At 44.3% G+C, this 18,130-nt stretch overlaps 1 protein-coding gene across 2 annotated transcripts in view; it reads right to left on the bottom strand.

Moving 5' to 3' along the window:
- The window catches only part of nckap5l (NCK-associated protein 5-like), a 42,173-nt gene that overhangs the window by 1,344 nt on the left and 22,699 nt on the right, over window positions 1–18,130 (bottom strand). For both annotated transcript variants that reach the window (XM_056422055.1, XM_056422056.1), the window contains exons 2-12: window positions 17,770–17,855; window positions 9,655–9,795; window positions 9,083–9,151; window positions 8,939–8,977; window positions 8,726–8,845; window positions 7,340–7,432; window positions 4,179–7,096; window positions 3,487–3,616; window positions 2,448–2,520; window positions 1,746–2,024; window positions 1,061–1,212 (exon numbers count right to left, since the gene is read on the bottom strand). In XM_056422055.1, coding sequence (XP_056278030.1) covers window positions 1,061–1,212; window positions 1,746–2,024; window positions 2,448–2,520; window positions 3,487–3,616; window positions 4,179–7,096; window positions 7,340–7,432; window positions 8,726–8,845; window positions 8,939–8,977; window positions 9,083–9,151; window positions 9,655–9,795 — 4,014 coding nt within the window. In that variant the 5' untranslated portion in view covers window positions 17,770–17,855. The remainder of the gene's footprint in view (window positions 1–1,060; window positions 1,213–1,745; window positions 2,025–2,447; window positions 2,521–3,486; window positions 3,617–4,178; window positions 7,097–7,339; window positions 7,433–8,725; window positions 8,846–8,938; window positions 8,978–9,082; window positions 9,152–9,654; window positions 9,796–17,769; window positions 17,856–18,130) is intronic.

The raw sequence follows: 18,130 nt of genomic DNA, 5'->3' as shown, positions 1-18,130 counted from the left end.
TAATACTCAGCTGATTAATAATTTCTAAAGGGAGAATGTGGTTCTGTGTTTTTTTACATTATGTAAGATGTGAGTGCAGATTAAAAAATGTATCTCAACTTTTCTGCCTGCAGTACTTTTAGTCTGTTCGTGACCCAGATAAGCTCCTAGACAGTTTTTCAACAAGAGGAGATCAAATAAAAACACATTATTTTGGGGAGAAAACCAGAATAATAACTTACAAAAAAATTACTATAATCTCCTGATTTTCCAAAGTTTAGCTTTTTGGGTTTACTAGGTACACACAATCTACTGCATGCAGGTCCGTCCTGGAAGAGGAATCCCTCATCTGTTGTGATTCCTGAGATTTTTTCCCTGTTAAAGCATTTTATTTTGGGAATTTCACCGAATCAAAGATTATATATCGCATGTCAAAAAGTGATGCAAAATGCATACTACAGCATGATAAAGAAAGACATTACAAATGTGGAAATCAGCTATATCAATAGTCAAGTAAATCTCTATATATAGTATGTTGAGAAAAAGACATAAATAAGGTCAAAGTAGAGCATGTGGTGGTTAGCAATCCTGTCTTTCAATGAGGCGGTTCAATCCCCGCCCTAGTCGATGTGTCCTTGAGCAAGACACTTAACCCTGAATTCCTCCCTGTAGCTGTGTCTACGGTGTATGAATGTAAGTCGTTTTGGATAAAAGCATCAGCTAAATGAAATCTAATGTAATGAATGTTGAAAAATGTAATAAAAATCCTAGTATAGCATGTTTAAGAAAGTATCATAAAAATATCGTTAAGTATATATATAGTTAAGTATCTACAATAGTTATGAAAGTATATCTAAAAAGACGTACAATATGTTCACAAAAATCATTGAAGTATTAGTATTACTTGATGAAAATAGTCTTAAAAATATCAGTTAAGTATCTCTAGAATAGTCATAATAGAGCATAAATACAATGTATAGCATGTGGAAGAAACTCACACAAATATAGTATACTATGTCTAATAAAAAGTAATAGTATAATATATTTTAGGATTTAATAAGTAATAATGCAGCATTCCTACCCCTCTGAATGGGGATCCAAAGGACACCGCCTCCTCTTCTTCCTCCTCCACCGCCAGGTAGACCTCTGCAGGGCCGGCTGGCGTCTTCAGGTTGGGGAAGGTCCAAGTCTTCAAGCGAGGGGAAAACATGTTCGCTCCGTGGACCTCTTTGTCTGGAGATGGATATTTTAATGGATCAGAATATTTCCCGATTACCTGACCGCCTTGGTACAGAATCACTGCTTTTTATGTTTATTTGAGTGCATTACAACAACAACAAACTAGAATGGGCACTCGGTAGAGCGCATACCGTCGCATATCACAAGATTGGGCATTGAATTATGAACATTTTGGCATTAGTTGGATAAAAATTGACCGTGCTATGGTAAAAAGAAGATTTTGACCTTTTCTTGACCTTGACCTTTGACCCGATCGATCCCAAAATCTAATCAAATGGTCCCCGGATAATAACCAATCATTCCACCAAATTTCATGCGATTCGGTTTAATACTTTTTGTGTTATGCGAGTAACACGCATACAAATAAATAAATAAATACACGGCGATCAAAACATAACCTTCCGCATTTTCAATCCGAAGGTAATGACTACAGTATGGAACAAGCGGATCGAAGCACAACATTTGGAGGCGATACAAAAGAACTAACAATGCGCTGAATGTTCTGGGATTATGAATAAATTGGACACCTTCACGGATGACGCCGGCGCAGCTTCTTCCCTCCAGCACGGAGCCATACTGGATGGTAGGAATCAGCTGCTTGTGCGGCGCGTAGCAGTCCTCCTGTGACGTGGGCTCTCTGTCCAGGGTGCGGGCGCGTCGGCCGGCCCTCCCCGGGGAGCCAGAGGAATGGCGCTCGGCCCCGGCCCTCGTCGTGGACAGGCTCCGCCCTGCTGCGCCGCTGCTGCAGTCGGGCAGGGGGAACGTGCCGATGCCGCTGTCCAGGGTGTACGTGGACGCACCGGAAGCTGCAGAGAGCGGACAGATTCAGTGGCTGACAAAAATGAATAAAACAAAAATGATCACATAAGTGAGGGAATAAAAAATGTCTAAAAAAGAAATACACAAAGGAATGAAGAGATGCATGTGTACGTGAATGAATGCCCCATCATTTATTTGATTGTTGACAAGTATCTGAACCGATATTCCTCTGAGGCGCGGCCTCGTTTATTTACCTTTGATATGCCAAGAAAAAGCATTCAAATGTTTCCAAACCGGTCCGTCTCGTGGGTTCCCACTGTACGTGCCTTAATAAACATGTGTGTGTGTGCGGTGCAGGACGAGTTCAACACTGATCGATCTTTAACAGTCTTAACGCTCATAAACCAACATATCAAAAATATGTGATGTTCCTTTGCTCAGATGACGTTCTGACAGACACTCTTTCTTACCTGCAAAGTGTTGGGAGTGAACTGAATCCGCAAGATTTTCATCTGACGTGATCTTGCCAATTCTGTCTGATCCCTGCATGAAAGAGCAACACAGCAGCAGATGGAGTGAATGCTCCATCAGTCGCTCTTCACATCAGCAGGCAGGAAACTAGTCTCACGGCACTCAAACACAAGTTGAGCTGTGACAAATGATTCGCTGTCGAACACATTTCACCAGGGGTGGAAGAGGTATTCAGATCTTTCACTTAAAGTTACTGTGAGGGACAAGGACCGCTCGCTCGGAGAACTCTCAGACCCGACTGCAGTAGTCGACGTGTCCTTGAGCAAGACGCTTAACCCTGAGTTGCTCCCTGTAGTTGTGTCTACGGTGTATGAAGGTAACATGATGGTAAAAACTTTGGATAAAAGCGTCAGCTAAATGAAATGTAATGTCTCTGGCGCTCAGAAACACGACCACCATCGCCCACAGGGGCCGCCAAAATCATCACAGAATAAAGTTCCGTGTAGTAACTTTAAGTAGAAGTACAAATACCAAAGTTGTTACATCCCGTTGCTGTCCTGTATGAACCATGTATCTATGAAAAGAGCTCAGAAAAAGAGCCTTGTTTTCAGCTTTGTGAGAATAGATTTTCCAGCTAAACCAAGAGGGTCTTTTATTAGTTTGTTAACCTTCGAAGGAGAATTTCCCCAACCTTTAAAAAGCAACATTTCATCCTTTATCGAAAATATTTAAAATCAACACGTCATGGTTTGGTTTTCATTGGACAGGAAGGGATTACAACATTGCAACCTGAAGGTTGCTTTAGCTCACGACATTTGTCTGATATGTCGCAGAGGAGACGTATATAGTTCGATAAAATGGAAAAACTCATAAAGTAGAAGTACCTTGAGTGTATATTTAATTACATTACTTGAGTAAATGTACTGCGAGTGAGTCGTGTCTTCCTCCTCGTCAGTTTGTTTGCTCACTGTTGTAAATGTAAACATGGCGTCAGTTTGTGACTACACAGAGAGAATTGAAGTGCGACTAACAAAGTACCTTCTCCATATCGTCCCGGCTGGTGGTGTGACTGATGACGTCGCCCTGCTGTAAAAACACCGGCTTGGACGTCTTACAATCGAACGAGAGCCGACGCTGTGGCACGCTGATCACGTCTTTCCCGTCCACTCTATATTAATCGAACACAAGTTAAGTTGAGTTAAGTTGGCCAAGCTTTACCACAAACAAAGGGAGTGTTAGCATTCTCCAACTGAAGAGGATAGTTGGCAAAACCAACTCTTTGAACAGGATCGTTGATGTCAAGACAACCGCAGCTCAACTCCAACCTCCAGAAGACAGATACGTTCATCGATTGTATATTTGTATGTGTCCAATTGTTTCATATCTTTGGAGACTGTTTTTTGTTATTTAAAATGTTCACGTCTTATCTATTTATGTTTTTCTTATTCCTGTTTTGTCATAATGCAAAACTAATCATGTGACTTTGCAAAGATTTTTAAAAAAAACTGTTTGCCATTTTTGGAAATATACTTCTTCACTTTAAAGCTGAGAGTAAGATGGGAAGAATAAAAAACTCCAATGTATTTGATTTTGAGCTGAAACCTCTTACTTTATTGTGATAAGGTATGCCAAGTAAACATTTCCCCCAAAATGTGAAACTATCCCTTTAATTTAACAGCTAGTTGTTATGACGCAGCTTTCCAATCCACTCGACCCCGTCGAGTCCTCACCTGTTCAACAGCTGCTGCATGAAGTTGTCGGAGCGTGCTCCCCTGTACATGACAGCCAGCTGTCCCTGAGTTTGGTCCATCACCACCTCACAGGAGTGACCCCTCCCTGACCTCTCCACGTACGCCCTCTCCTCCTCCAGCGCCCTCCTCAGCCCCTCCGCCTTCTCCATCAGTGACGAGATGTTCAGGCCTTCCACTCCTTCTTTACACCTGGTGGCCATTTTCACAGAGTCCCTGCCCACCGAGGGGATGTTGATCTTCCACTCCTTCTTCTCCTCCTTCGCTTTGGTCGCGTCCGTCTTGCGGCTGAGCGCTGGCAGCTTGCTCTTCTTCAGGCCGAACCAGCTGGCGATGCCGTTGGAGGCTTTCTGCTTGACCTCGGGGGGCTGCGCCCCTCGGTCCTGCTCCTGGAGCTTCAGCATGTTCTCCTCGATGCCCTTCATCACCTTCTGCTCGATGGCGGACTGCGGGCTGGGAACTGGCGGCGCCGGCTTCTCCCCCTCTGACAGCGGAGGTCTCGGGGGAGGCGGCGGCAGACTGTCTCCGTACATGGGATTCTTTTTCCCTTTGCCGCTGATCTTGGTCCTCTCCTCGGATTTGGACGAGTAGCGTGGGGCCTCTGCGGGCGGCTTCCCCCCCCTGGGGACCGACGGGCCCTGGCACGGTTTGGACGGCGACTTTGGGGGAATTCTGTTGGGGCTGCTGCTGCTGTGAGGACCGACCACTGGTTTAAGGTTATAGGCCAGATTCAGGGAGCCAGGACACTTCATGTTGTTGCGTAATACCTGTGGAGCATCTGCGTTGGGGGACGGCAGACTGATCTTACTCTTGGAGCCTTCTGTCTTGGCCACGCACAGTTCTTGTTTCACCACAACTGAACCAGAGGATTTGACAGCCTGGTCATAGAGCTGAGATGAACCCGGGTACTTCAAACCACCACTAGTTACTCTGGGTTTACCATCCGAAGACTCCATGTATTTTGAATGTCTCTGCTCCTCTTTTTGGATCTCCGGAGGCTCCTTGCCCCTTTCTTCTCCACAGGAGGCCTCATTCACTGTGTTGACCGGCCTGAGACCGACTTGTAAATCCTCAGAGCTCCTCAGCTTTCCCAGCGCAGCCAGCCGCTCTTTGAACGCGTGGTGACTGGAATCCGCCTGGGCTCTCGTGGCCACGGCCACCGGCCTCTTGGGGATGGAAGAGGAGTCGCTCCTCCTGACCGGAGGTGGCGGCGGCTGGTGGGCGACCGCCGAGCTCTGCACCGTGACCTCCCTCACATCGGCCTCCTGCTTCTCTCTGCTTTGGGAGAAGTGGGCTCTGACCTGCGCGACCTTGCTGATGCCGGATGCGTGAGGCAGGCCGTGGTGGTTCACCCACACGGGGCTGTCCGAATCCTCGTCCTCGTCCGACGTGGATTCGGACGTGGACGAGGACGTGGACGAGGACGACTGCTTCCGCTGAGGAGGAGGGTCGAGGACACTTTCTGGTAGCGATTTAACGAGCTTCCTCTCACCCCCGTTTGTCTTTGTTTGGGATGGAAGTGTGGTTCTTTTTTCAAGGCCCTGGATTGGTTCCTCCTCTCTGGAGTTGGGAGACATAACACAGACGTTTTCATAATGAGGGACCCTCTGAGATACTTTGGGCGAGGAGGAGGACGCGGAGGAGGGCGCTCCCGTCTTCGAAGCGGCGCTGGCTTTCGGTGCAGAGAGGCTGCTGTAGCTCATACCCTGAGCGGGTGGGGGGGAGACGTCTTCAGGCTGAGGAGGTGAGGTCGGCGCCGAGTGCGTGGCGGGGTAGGACTCCGACCTGGTGGGGGGTGGAGGGGGCTGCCTGCACCTCTCTGTGGTGGTGGCTTTGCGCGTGGGAACAGGCGAGTGGTACACCTCGTAGTTGTTGGTGCGACACGGGATCCTGGAGCTGCGGGTGAGTTGCGGGCTCAGACGGACGGCGGCGGCCGAAGGTTGCGTCTTCTCCCCGATCAACGGAATCTTCAAGAACTTGAGCAGCTTGGACGGCGAGTTGACGGCGGCGGCTTTGACGTCGCTGAGGCACGACGTGCTCGGGCTGACGGAGCCGCCGGCTCTCGCGGAACAAGCCTCCTGACCTGTGCGGTCGTTCTCGGGGACGGCCGCGGGGTCGTCCGGCACGGCGGTCTCGACGCCGTCATGACCGGCGTCGCTCGTCTCCGCGTCGCAGTGGGAGATCCGTGCGCTCTCCTTCTCAGAAGTGGGCAGGTGGGAGGTGGGACAGAAACCAGTGAGCTCTTCAGCGACACTAGCAGAGTTGAGACAACTCTCAGGGCTCTCCTGCTCCACCTCCATCGACTCCAGACTCGGATCCTCTGTTTCTGTGACTAAGGGGGGGGCGGCGGCGCCCGCTGGCTGCTGGTGGGCTTCATTCTTGGTGCATTGTTTGGACGGGGGGGCGGACTCCGCCGTTCGGTTCTTACTGTGACATTCGCTTGCGGCAGCTGCAGGAAGGACATGGCTCTGGGCGGCGGAGTTGGCTTTTGAAGGACTACAGACATGGTTGCATGGCTGTGGAGGACTGTCTGGGCTCCTCTTGCAGTGTAAACAGCAGGCGTTCCCTGCCTCACACTTCACTGCCCCGTCGCCGTTGACACGCTGGTGGGAGTCAGTGTCAGAGCAGGAGTAGTGGCAGTGTGTGTGGTGGGATTTGCAGGGTAGTGGAATGGGGTCCGCAGTGGCCAACACAGCCTCTGTGGACATGAGCACCTGGCTGTAGTCGCAGAAAGACATGCTTGCGGTGGAGGGGTGGAATTTCAGAGGGTCTGTCTCCTCCATCTTGCGAAGTACCTCCAGGATGTGTGCTTTCTTCTTGAAGAAGGGAGACAGGGCCTCCATGGAGGAGGCAGGGCCACGGGGGCCAGGGGAGGCATGCTGTGTGCGGTAGCCATTTCCCTTTGGACAGAAATAGATCTCTATCAGTAAACGATTCAATACGAGGCCAAACAATTTCCTTAATCGAGACCTTTAGAGTATTTGCGTACAGGAAATGAGTGCAGGGCTGATCAGCTTTTTAAAGCACAATAGTTGAAAACAGAGAATATGTCAGAGCACGTCACACACAGGTCTCCCTAAGAGGCTTCGGTATAATCCCGTTGTTTCACTCCTAGTGTTTGGAAAAAGCTTTTGAATAATCACCTTGGCTTGGGCTTCAGTCTGTGCAGGCTCCACCTGTTTGGCAGAGTCATTGTGCAGCTGTGCATTGTAGTCTGGGAGGGGTCCCGCCTGGACCTGTAATGGGAGATTCATGAGGCAATTATAATGACACTGTATACACTACAGCTTATTGTATACACAGACAAGTAGCAATATTGTCCTGGCATCTGGTGGAACAATATAGAGCAGAAGTGAAAAGCCTGAGAAACATTACTGGCTCAGCAGCGTCTGAAAGAATGAGGTGAGTCAGGAGCAGCTTCCTGTGGTCTTTGAGAAGCAGAGCTGTGCATTGTATACATGGACTCAAGTACTGTGATTAATGGAATTTGGGGGCACTTACATTTTCCTCTACTTTATACATTTAAAAAAAATTTGAACTGGCAGTTTAATTACTTTAAAGGAGCTTCACTTTGCTACAACATTAATACTATTAAGCAATACAAAAAACATATATATATATATATATATATAAGCGGTATAATGGATAATGGAATATATATATATATATATATTCCATTATACCGCTTATCCTCATTAGGGTCGCGGGGCGCTGGAGCCGATCCCAGCTGACACAGGGCGAAGGCAGGGGACACCCTGGACAGGCCGCCAGTCCATCCAGGGCACACAGAGACAGACAACCAATCACTCTCACATTCACACCTATGGGCAATTTAGACATCAATTAACCTGACTGTCTTTGGACTGTGGGAGGAAGCCGGAGAACCCGGAGGGAACCCACGCTGCCACAGGGAGAACATGCAAACTCCACACAGAAGGACCGCCCGACCGGGAATTGAACCCACGGCCCTCTTGCTGTGAGGCGACAGTGCTAATATATATATATATAAGTTGTTCCCCTAAGTGGGCGTTCTGTATTATCAGCATTCTTAGTGTATTTTGATGAAAGACAGATGTATCAATGTACTCCAGCAACATTGTGTGACTCGACATTGACAGTAAGCCAGACAAATACATGGAACACATTCTCCTGCCTTGACATGGCACCTACAGTACCCACAATGCAACTTGACCACCAACAGTTCAGCAGTATTTATCATGGGTGTGTTATGCTAATAGTGGCTAACGTAACCTCAAGCTGCTAGCTTGACGCGGAGTGGCCTAAAGAGGTCTGGAAAGGTCACTTCCTTCCAATTCCACCTCCAAAGATCTCTTTTTACATTTTCAAATATGTAATTTTCTGTCCGAAACCACATTGAATCAAGGGACACCACTCCAGGACATGTGTGCAGCTTCACGGAGCTCCTTCTTCGCTTGATTCACATTTGCAGCAGTAAGCAAGAGTCCAGTGGAAGAAATTCAGAGTGCATTTAATACGCAGTCCCCTATGCACCACTGCAGTGGACTGACCTGGTAGTGGGCCGTGGGGTGGTTGGGCAGTTTCTGCTGAAAGAGCTCACAAAGCGATCGGTTTTGCCTCTCCAGGTCAAACACCAACATCTTCAGCTTGATGCACTCCTCTCTCAGGTCCTGTTCAGAGACACACGGAGCAGCGAGGCAACTGATGACGCGACCGTTGGTTCAAATGCAAACACAGAGGCCGAAATGACGCTTTGTTGTTACCTTTTGGTTCAGAAGAGCTTGGACCACGTGGTTGGCCACCTGGTGACACCAGAGAACATCACATTTGACACAGAACGACTTAGCGGAGCAGAATTTATAATTATATTCATAGTTTCACCGTCATATTGTGCAACATGAACTAACCTCATCCAAACATCTCTCATAAGCTTCTCTCTGACTTTCATTCGCCAACATTAGAGCTGAGTTCTCCGCCTGTGAGGTAAAACAACAATTAACCACAAACAGTTATTTAGTTAGTTATGTCATTTATTATGACATGCACATTTAACTGCCACGCACACATGGATATATGTAATAAAAAATAATTTAAAAAAATATATATATATATATACAGGTGCATTGGTGAAACGTTTGAAAGACGTGAACACAGTGTTACTTCTTACATAAAACAATAAAATGCAGAAAAACTGGTCGCAGTCAAGTAGACCACACTTATTATTATCTTTCCTTTATATTGTTATTCCTGTGGTTGTTTTTTATTCTATTGCTGTAGAAGTAATACAGATATAATAATACCATCATGTTTTGAATTAATTAATCTATGAATACACACACACACAAACATCTTATCTTTGAGGCAGTTTTGACGAACAGACTTTCAAGATTTTGATGATCACGGCACACTTAACTACTTTTGAATGTGTTCATTATCAATCTAATTCTAATAGGCGGCACAGTGTGTTTTTATGGTTCACCTCCAGCTCCTTCAGTCGGTCCATGAGCTCGCTGCTGTTGTCCTCCAGAAAGGACTCCACGTCTCCCTCCTCGCCTTCCTCGTCCGAACCAAAGTCTTCATCGCACATCCTCTGTTCCGTCTCATCAGACATTATTCTCATCTGTAAACACACAAGGTGACACTGCAACTATCACCGTCACAATCTCTACAGCAATACAATGTTCTCTGCTGGAAACAACGTTGGGCAATAAAACACCAGGCGCTCTGGACGCTGACCAACGTTATGACAATGCCCTCCATTTCTTAAAAGTCACAGCACATCTTATTTATCGTTGCTACCCTGCGCTGAAGCTACAATGGCCTATATAAAATGTTCTTCTCGTACAAAAATCACGCACCAGATCTGGGTCTGACAGTATTTAGGAGGGGATTTGGAACAAGTTAGACGTTGCTAGGATACCTCACAGCTGACCTGTCACAAGCTGCTATCCTGCTGCTTCTGTGTGCACCGATCTGACATGCAGCACATTAAATACTTCATAATTAAGTTATGTTACATACAAGCTGCTGACTCAGTTCAGCAACCCCATGTCTCATGTTACCTCACATCACATAATTGCAATGAGCTCAGAGCAGTAAAGTAGACCGATTTTAAATTTGTACCCACATCGGATCAATATAGTACTCAGTATCTGGAGATACCCCGAGTTGAGGTGTCGGAATCATTTCTCAGGAGGAGAAACATCTGTGCATCAACACCTGCGAGGACTAGGGTGAGGTTTCAGAGGTGGGGGGACGTGATGAAGTCAGAGGCTTTCACTTCATTTACCAAGTAAAACCTCAAATATAATTGATGTAATAATTCTTAATCTAGAACACGCCACATTATGATGCAGCACTTTTTTCTATTCTCCAAAATGATCACTACTGCCTTAAAAGTCTGTGGAAAAGAAAAATGATTTCTCAGAAAGCGTTAACTCCATATCAAAGATACATTCAGTCTCATCATAAACAACTGTCAACAACAGCCTACATTATAAATAAAAGAGAATCTTAACAATGGCAACAATGATATATATATATATATATATATATATATATATAATTTCCATAATAATTGTAATCCAACAAAAACAGCCCTTTGCTGCGTCTTCCTCTCCCAACAACGTAATCACATAGAGCAGCTTTAATGTAGCCTGCGAGGTGAAACCCAGGGCAAAAGAAGTCTACTAAGCACTCACTGCACCTTGTAAAGATAATTGCTGAGCTCACAGTAATAATGAATGTATCAACATTATAATCTACTCAGAGCTCCGCTCTTTTAGATGTTGGGAGGCTGGAGGGGAGGGAGCACACCGTTTGAAGAAATGACATAACAGTAAATAAAACGTAAATCTGTAAAAGCAGAGGGTATTCATATTCACATATTATTAACTAGAACGGGCACTCGGTAGAGCGCATACCTTCGCATATCACAAGATTGGGCATTGAATTATGAACATTTTGGCATTAGTTGCATGCCAATTGGACAAAAATGTATCGTGCTATGGTAAAAAAAAAGATTGTGACCTTTCCATGACCTTGACCTTTGACCCGATTGATCCCAAAATCTAATCAAATGGTCCCCAGATAATAACCAATCATCCCACCAAATTCCATGTGATTCAAGAAGATTTGACCTGTTCATGACCTTTGACCTTGACCTTTGACCCGATCGATCCCAAAATCTAATCAACTGGTCCCCGGATAATAAACAATCATCCCACCAAATTTCATGCGATTCGGTTCAATACTTTTTGAGTTCTGCGAAAGATTTTGACCTGTTCATGACCTTTGACCTTGACCTTTGACCCGATCGATCCCAAAATCTAATCAACTGGTCCCCGGATAATAAACAATCATCCCACCAAATTGCATGTGATTCGGTTCAATACTTTTTGAGTTTTGCGAATAACACGCATACAAATAAATAAATAAATACACGGCGATCAAAACATAACCTTCCGGCATTTTCAATGCGAAGGTAATAATATTACTGTATGTATTGTAGCATATCCATATCTACCCCTGACTGCTTGATCTAGAGGCTATATATTATTTTGTATTCCTCGGCACTACTGTTTTCTGCATTTTACAGAACTAAATAATAAGATAAGATAGATCAATACATATAATCTAATCTAAAACAGAGAAATTCATAAAATCCTCATTTCAGAACATGGAAACAGCGAACATACGCACCATATATTACTTAAATGATTAATCCAAAACAGATTTCCTGTCGAACGACTATTCATTTCAGTCCTACCTGACTGTCTCTAATTATCGTGATTATCGTCCATGTTCCTCTGCAACTTCACCGAGTTCACCAACTCGACCTGCAGAAACCCCGCTGTGCAGCACAGGCTGCCCCAGTCTGTGAGCACGCTGCCCTGCAGGGCATATGGCTGAGGACCAGTCTAGTAGGCATGGCTCCAGGTGTGTGGTGTGTGTGTGTGTGTATGTGTGTGTGCTGTCAGAGAGAATGTAGGTGTGTCAACATGGTCCCAGATCCAACCATCACATCTTAAAGAGTCATTAGAGCGGATGAGACGAGCCTATCAGGCTGGAGGCCAATCAGGAACTGGCAGTTTACAGGTGACACACAAACAAACCACCAATGTACACAGAAAGCTGCAAACATCTAGCGGGCAAACCAACGAAAATGTGTCTTTAGCACTTGAAAAAAACTGTCAAGTACCGAAATTCTTGGTCAGAATATAAGACTCTTTTACTTATCCTTTGATTACACATTTCTTAATGGTATCCTACAGCCTATTTTATACTGTCATTAAATCTCATGAAAAGACCAAAACCAATAATGAATGATCTTCCGAACAAGTGTCGCTTGTGTATCCAAAGCCTGATGTATAGACATTATTCATTAGTGCCCTGGAGCTCCATTATATATAGAAAACACATATGAATGAACCACATTGTTGCACTGGGTGACACGGCACTGGTTGTGTCTATCTTATAAATGTGTGTCCAATATTCACTCTCTTTAGGCTTTTGGTCTTTACAAACTCCTAAGGAAAATGTCTGTCTCTTTAGCAGCTGAACGCCCCGCCCCCTATGTGCAGAGTCGGTTCATAATTCTCCGCGGCTGCATCGCTATAGATGAATCTTTTCACATCCAAGCAGTCATGTGATCCATTGTTAATATACAATTATTGTGTATATCCGCTAAAAGGATTTGTCCTCAGCAAGAATGAAGGGTCTTAGGGGTTCGAGCCAGCGTGGAGAAACTGGAAAGTATTGAGAAACAGACTAACACATTGTTTTGGTCTTTTCATGCAATTTCTTCACAATAAAAGACAATAAAAGGATAAGGCTTCTGTTATGTTGCTTTTTCAAATAGAACAAAAAGCTTTTGTAGAAAAGCCTTTTTATAATACACAGTATGAAGTAGAGCCGCAACGATCCACTGAAAACAAACTGCCATATCTTGATGTAATCCATTAATCATTGAATTAATTTAACGTTCCAGCTTCTCAAATTATTTGATTGCATGTCATTATTATAGTACACTGAATGTATTTGGGCTGTGCGTTGTTGTCTGACCAAGCAAGACATTTGACGACATCACATTGGGCAATTACAAATATTTTACGTTTTATAGACTAAAAAGGAAAATTGATTAATTGATAAAATAATAATTGTTAATTGTTAGTTGCAGCCTCTCATTGGCACCAGTATCAAACACACTGTGAGTATAAAACTCAGTAATGGTGGACAGTTTCATCAGCGCTCAGTGGACCAGCTGGGCCTCATGTAACTGGAGCTCTTTGCAAAGCGTTTACAGGAAGATTATCGAACGTCACTGCGGACGGTGAAGCCTGACTGACAAAGCTAAGCAGCGCCATCCAAAGCGTCGGGAGCTTATTGAGCCGCGATTGACTGAACGCTGCCAAGTCTACACGTATAATGGAGGGCTGATCAATGCAGCCCATCTAACAACGGAAGCAAATATTAGCCGTCCGTATGACCTTGGATACCGAACGGTTATAAATACCAGCTTTTCTCTCCACCTAATGCACATTAAAGCTCGGGGCAGCAGAGCCGAGTTACAAGCACTCATCTCCCTGTGCGCACGTTCACATGGAAATTACAGTGTGGAGGAAAAAGACAAACAAAAGTGCAGCTAAATATAAACGTGGACATGTGGTTCTGCTGCTGCGGTTTCTTTTTGATGTGCAGAGTCGACGTCTCACGCCTCACTGAGAATGCCACCAGAAAGAAGCATCTCTTATCCAGAATCCAACAGAGCTGGATCTAAGACCTATTGATATGTGATTAAAGAGCAGATCAAGTGATGAAAAATCATGTAGGGCGTCAGTCATTATTAATCACGTGATCATAGCTAAAGTCTTCCTGGATGAATCAACTATTATTTTTGAATCTTGTTTCGCCCAACCAAAAGTTTTTTAAAAAAAGAAAGAAGAAAAAAGTATTTGCTTGAAAAATTAATTTGATGATCAAAATAGATGCCAAATAATTTTATTTTTGCTCAATTACATTTTTACGCAGATCAAATAAGGAACAAACTCCCAGAAAACGTGAGATCTGCTTCTGTATCTGATTGCCAAGTAACGCAAATGGTGCAAATGACTTTTGCAGCACGTTGCAGCTCTAACTTGTTTGATATTTTATATTATTGAGTATTTCTCTCATATCGTGCCTTAATACCCTTTTTAAAAAGCACTTTAAAAAACAACGTAATACTGAATTTAAATCCTCTGGCAAGGCAGAGGGAGGGAGAAAGCGGCCAGCTGCTCGGTGAACAGCAGTACTGTCATCATGGCGGTGGATCGGGAGCCAGTGACAGTGACACACTGAGGCTCATTGAGAGGCTCATTGACAGGCTCACTGAGAGGCTCAATGAGCCCCGGCGGGGCTGCAGTGTCAGGGAGCTCCTGCCACAGAGCTCTGCTGGCTGGCTGCTGCCACAGAGAAGCCACGAGGGGAATGCAGAGAGGGTTAATGATGCTGCCCCGTGCACTGCCGGGGCGAGTAATCAGGGCCTTTTCCTCAAGTTGAAGTACTAATACCACACTGTACAAAGTACTCTGTTTCAAGGAAAAAGCAAAAGCGTGCAAGTTCAAATCGGGAAAATTACTCCTGTGACTTTTATACTATTATACATTGTATCAATTGTAGTGCAGTAAAAATGACAATTATTCCCTCTGAAACGGTTGTATTTTGTCTTCTGTGTTTTTGAAGGGAACTTTGAAAAAACTGAAAAGTATCCCTGGTGAGATGTCACATCAGTTTGGGCTCCAGTCTTAAGACTGTTTTACCAACTTGAGCTCGGAAGAAGTGTTGCAGTTGCATTTTGGGAAATGTAGGATTTAATGTTTTCCTGACATTTTTTTTCTCTAAAATGTCAGGATATCTCGGCCTCTGTTCCATCGATTTTTAACCATATCTGGTCTCTTAATATGTCTCTAAAGTCGCAGTGTATTTATGTAGAAATCATGCAAAACATTCTCTGGTTCCAGCTTCTCAAATGTGACAATGAAATGCCTTTTCTTTTGTGATATATGTCCACTGAACAGTGGCGGTTCGTCCATAGAGGGCGCTAGGGCGCCGCCCCTCTTAAAATTTGTAGATGAAAAAAAAAAAAAAAAACATCCTGTCAAAAAACATTATATGCCAAATCATTTAAATAGTAAATATACCGTGTTGACACGCTAAATGTGTGTGGGAGACCGTCAGCCTGTCAACAACCACTTAAGTTAATGTGAAAAAATATAATATATCGCCATTATCACGGAGAGAAGCCCCTCCCCTTTTTCGAGGCGATCTAACGTGTGTGTGCGGCATCGAGAAAATATTTCAGTCATTTCGGCAAGGACCGGCTTCTCATTGGCGGATGAAACGTGAATCTTGGGTCGCAAAAATGTGCGCTCGTTGGCCAATGACATCGTTTTATTATTTCACGTGACTGGACTATTAGGCAGATCAGAGACCGGTATCGTTCCCTCAGCCCAGAGAGCTCCACGCAGCTACAGGAGCAGGTTGCTAACGGAGCTGTCAGCTGGAGGCTCAGTGAGTAATGCGCTGTTTAGTTTCCCCTGTCTGTTGTTCCAAAGTCCTGGGACTGAAACTCTCTGGACTACAACGGGGTGAGGGATCTAAAGAGCTGCAGACAAGTGTAAAGCATGAATCTTGCCGCAGTTATCAAGCTAAGAGCATGAAGCTAACTCGCTAACAGCCTGAAGCTAACCCTGTTTACAGTCAGCAGAAGGAGACCGAACTGGCATCGAAACACAACGAAGAAGTTCTGAAAAACAGACACATTCCCTCAAGAATAATGGAAACAGGCTGGTTACAGACATGATTGACTTTAACCAGAGAGTAAAGTGACCACTTTAAAGAGACTACTTTTCTTTACAGTAGTGGGTCTGCTCTGTCACCCAATGTAACATGTGATCTCTTTCTGACTATTCTGCTCTGAACCTCTTTCATGTGAGGGTGAAACTCTTTTATTTTGCAAACCTCTGAAACCCAACCCAATGTTCCTTAAAGCTGCTCTGAACCTCCCATGCCCAAAGTTACAGTGTGTTGATAGTTGTTATTGGACCATGTTGAGCACGGTGTGTTCTTGAAATAAAGCTTTGTTTTTTACAATATTCTACTCAAAACCTCTTTTCTTCTCATTGTTGAGTGATATTTAAACTGCGCCCCCCCCCAAAAAAATTCACCAGCCGCCACTGACACTGAATAATATAACAGCTACAGTTTGAGACGTTATCTTTTGGAATGCGGGAGCATCTTTCAGTGTGTTATAGACCAAACAATTAGTTTAGTAGATAATACAAAAATTGTTGCAGCCCTGTTGGGATGCCTGCTCAGGGGACGTCTCAGCCTCATGCATATTGCCCAGTAACAAACAGTGCGAAGGAACAGCTGCAATGATCGAGCCACAAAAGTTTGCTTTGACTATAAATGTGAAAAATCATAGCAACAAATAAAAGAAACAATGCTGTATTAGAAAGGAAAAGGACAAATGAGGAAGAACAGATAAGGATGAAGGTCAACGTCAGCACCGAGCCTTTTTGTTTTGTTCCTAAAAATCCAGCCACGACTTTGCCAAGTGTAAACAAAGAGCAGCTTGAGGGTCCGATCAGTGAACAACACAGAGAGGCTCGTGTGTTGGCCTCGGCGCCAAGTGAGCATGTCCTGCTTTTGTTCTCAAATGGAGACCTGGACGTGAAGAATGTGAGCCGTTCAACAGCACACAAATAAAGTGCAACTCGACACTCGAGGAAAGATAATGTGTCATTTTAATCACCCGGCGGCGGCTTCGCACAGGTCGGAGGAACTCTTCGCGGGTGTTTTATCACCGAGACAGAGAGTGCTTTTATTATTTTTCAGAGATATTAACGAGTCTGATGACAAACAAGCAGAGTCATCTTTCACCTTCTTCTATTCAGGAAGCTGGTTTTAACGACGAACTGTGACACGTTCTGTCAATGACAAACAAATAAAACACGCAGATGATTGGTAGGTTGACCAAATTTGATGGCCAGGAAATTAACAGGCAGCTACTTTGATAACTAATTTATCATTTAGGGTATGTTTCAATCATAAATGGTGAAGATCCTCGAGTTCTCCAGCTGTTTTGTGACATTTCGCTGCTTCACAGTGAATCTTTTATTCGATGAGGGAATTGAAAAAAATGCCAAAACATGTTCTGCTTCTAGCTTCTCAAACTTCTGCATAAACAACATTAAATCGTTCTAAACTGAATATCTTCGGGTTTTGGACTGATGTCACATTGACATGTAAAAACAGTCAAACTAATTTATTTGGTTTGGACAAAACCAGCTAATCTAAAGCTTGATCATGGATTCACGCCAAATTTGTTATTAAAAAAAAAAAGTATTTGAAGTTTGTCAAAACAAGCAAATTAGAGCCGCAACCATGGCGATATATTGATTTATTGATGACTGGATCACCTTTCTCTGGGAATTTATCTTGCAACATTGTATGAACCAAACAATGAATCTAAAGATAAATAGATAATAATATGATAGCTATTTGTATCTAAGATCATTGATACGTTTGACGACCTCGTGACGACACTCACCTGTAGTTTCAGCTCTCGTTAGGATCCTTGAAGAGGAGTCGGTCTCCTGTCAGGCGCCTCTGTCTCCTGACAACAAAACCAAGGAGCTGACGGCGAGAAAACACAAGGACACATTTTAAGTTTCAAGAAATAAAACCGTAGCCTTCTCCTTTCTGGTTAAAAAAAAAAAAAATCCTAACATCTCATGTCTTGATCTCATGACAAGCGGACACATCTTGTGCTTTTTTTATCTCATGATTTCAAGGCACAAATAGGATTGGCAAAGTTTGATGGCGGGGTGTTTTAGTGTCATCGACGTGGGGGGGGGGGGGGACACATCAATGTCACCTCTGGAGTGTGGCGGGCGAAGGCTGCAGCTTTT

The sequence above is a fragment of the Pseudoliparis swirei genome, chromosome 9, assembly GCF_029220125.1.
Source record: "Pseudoliparis swirei isolate HS2019 ecotype Mariana Trench chromosome 9, NWPU_hadal_v1, whole genome shotgun sequence".
Lineage (NCBI taxonomy): Eukaryota > Metazoa > Chordata > Actinopteri > Perciformes > Liparidae > Pseudoliparis > Pseudoliparis swirei.
Note: the sequence above shows the minus strand (reverse complement) of the source record. Positions and strands in the feature narration are given on the sequence as shown.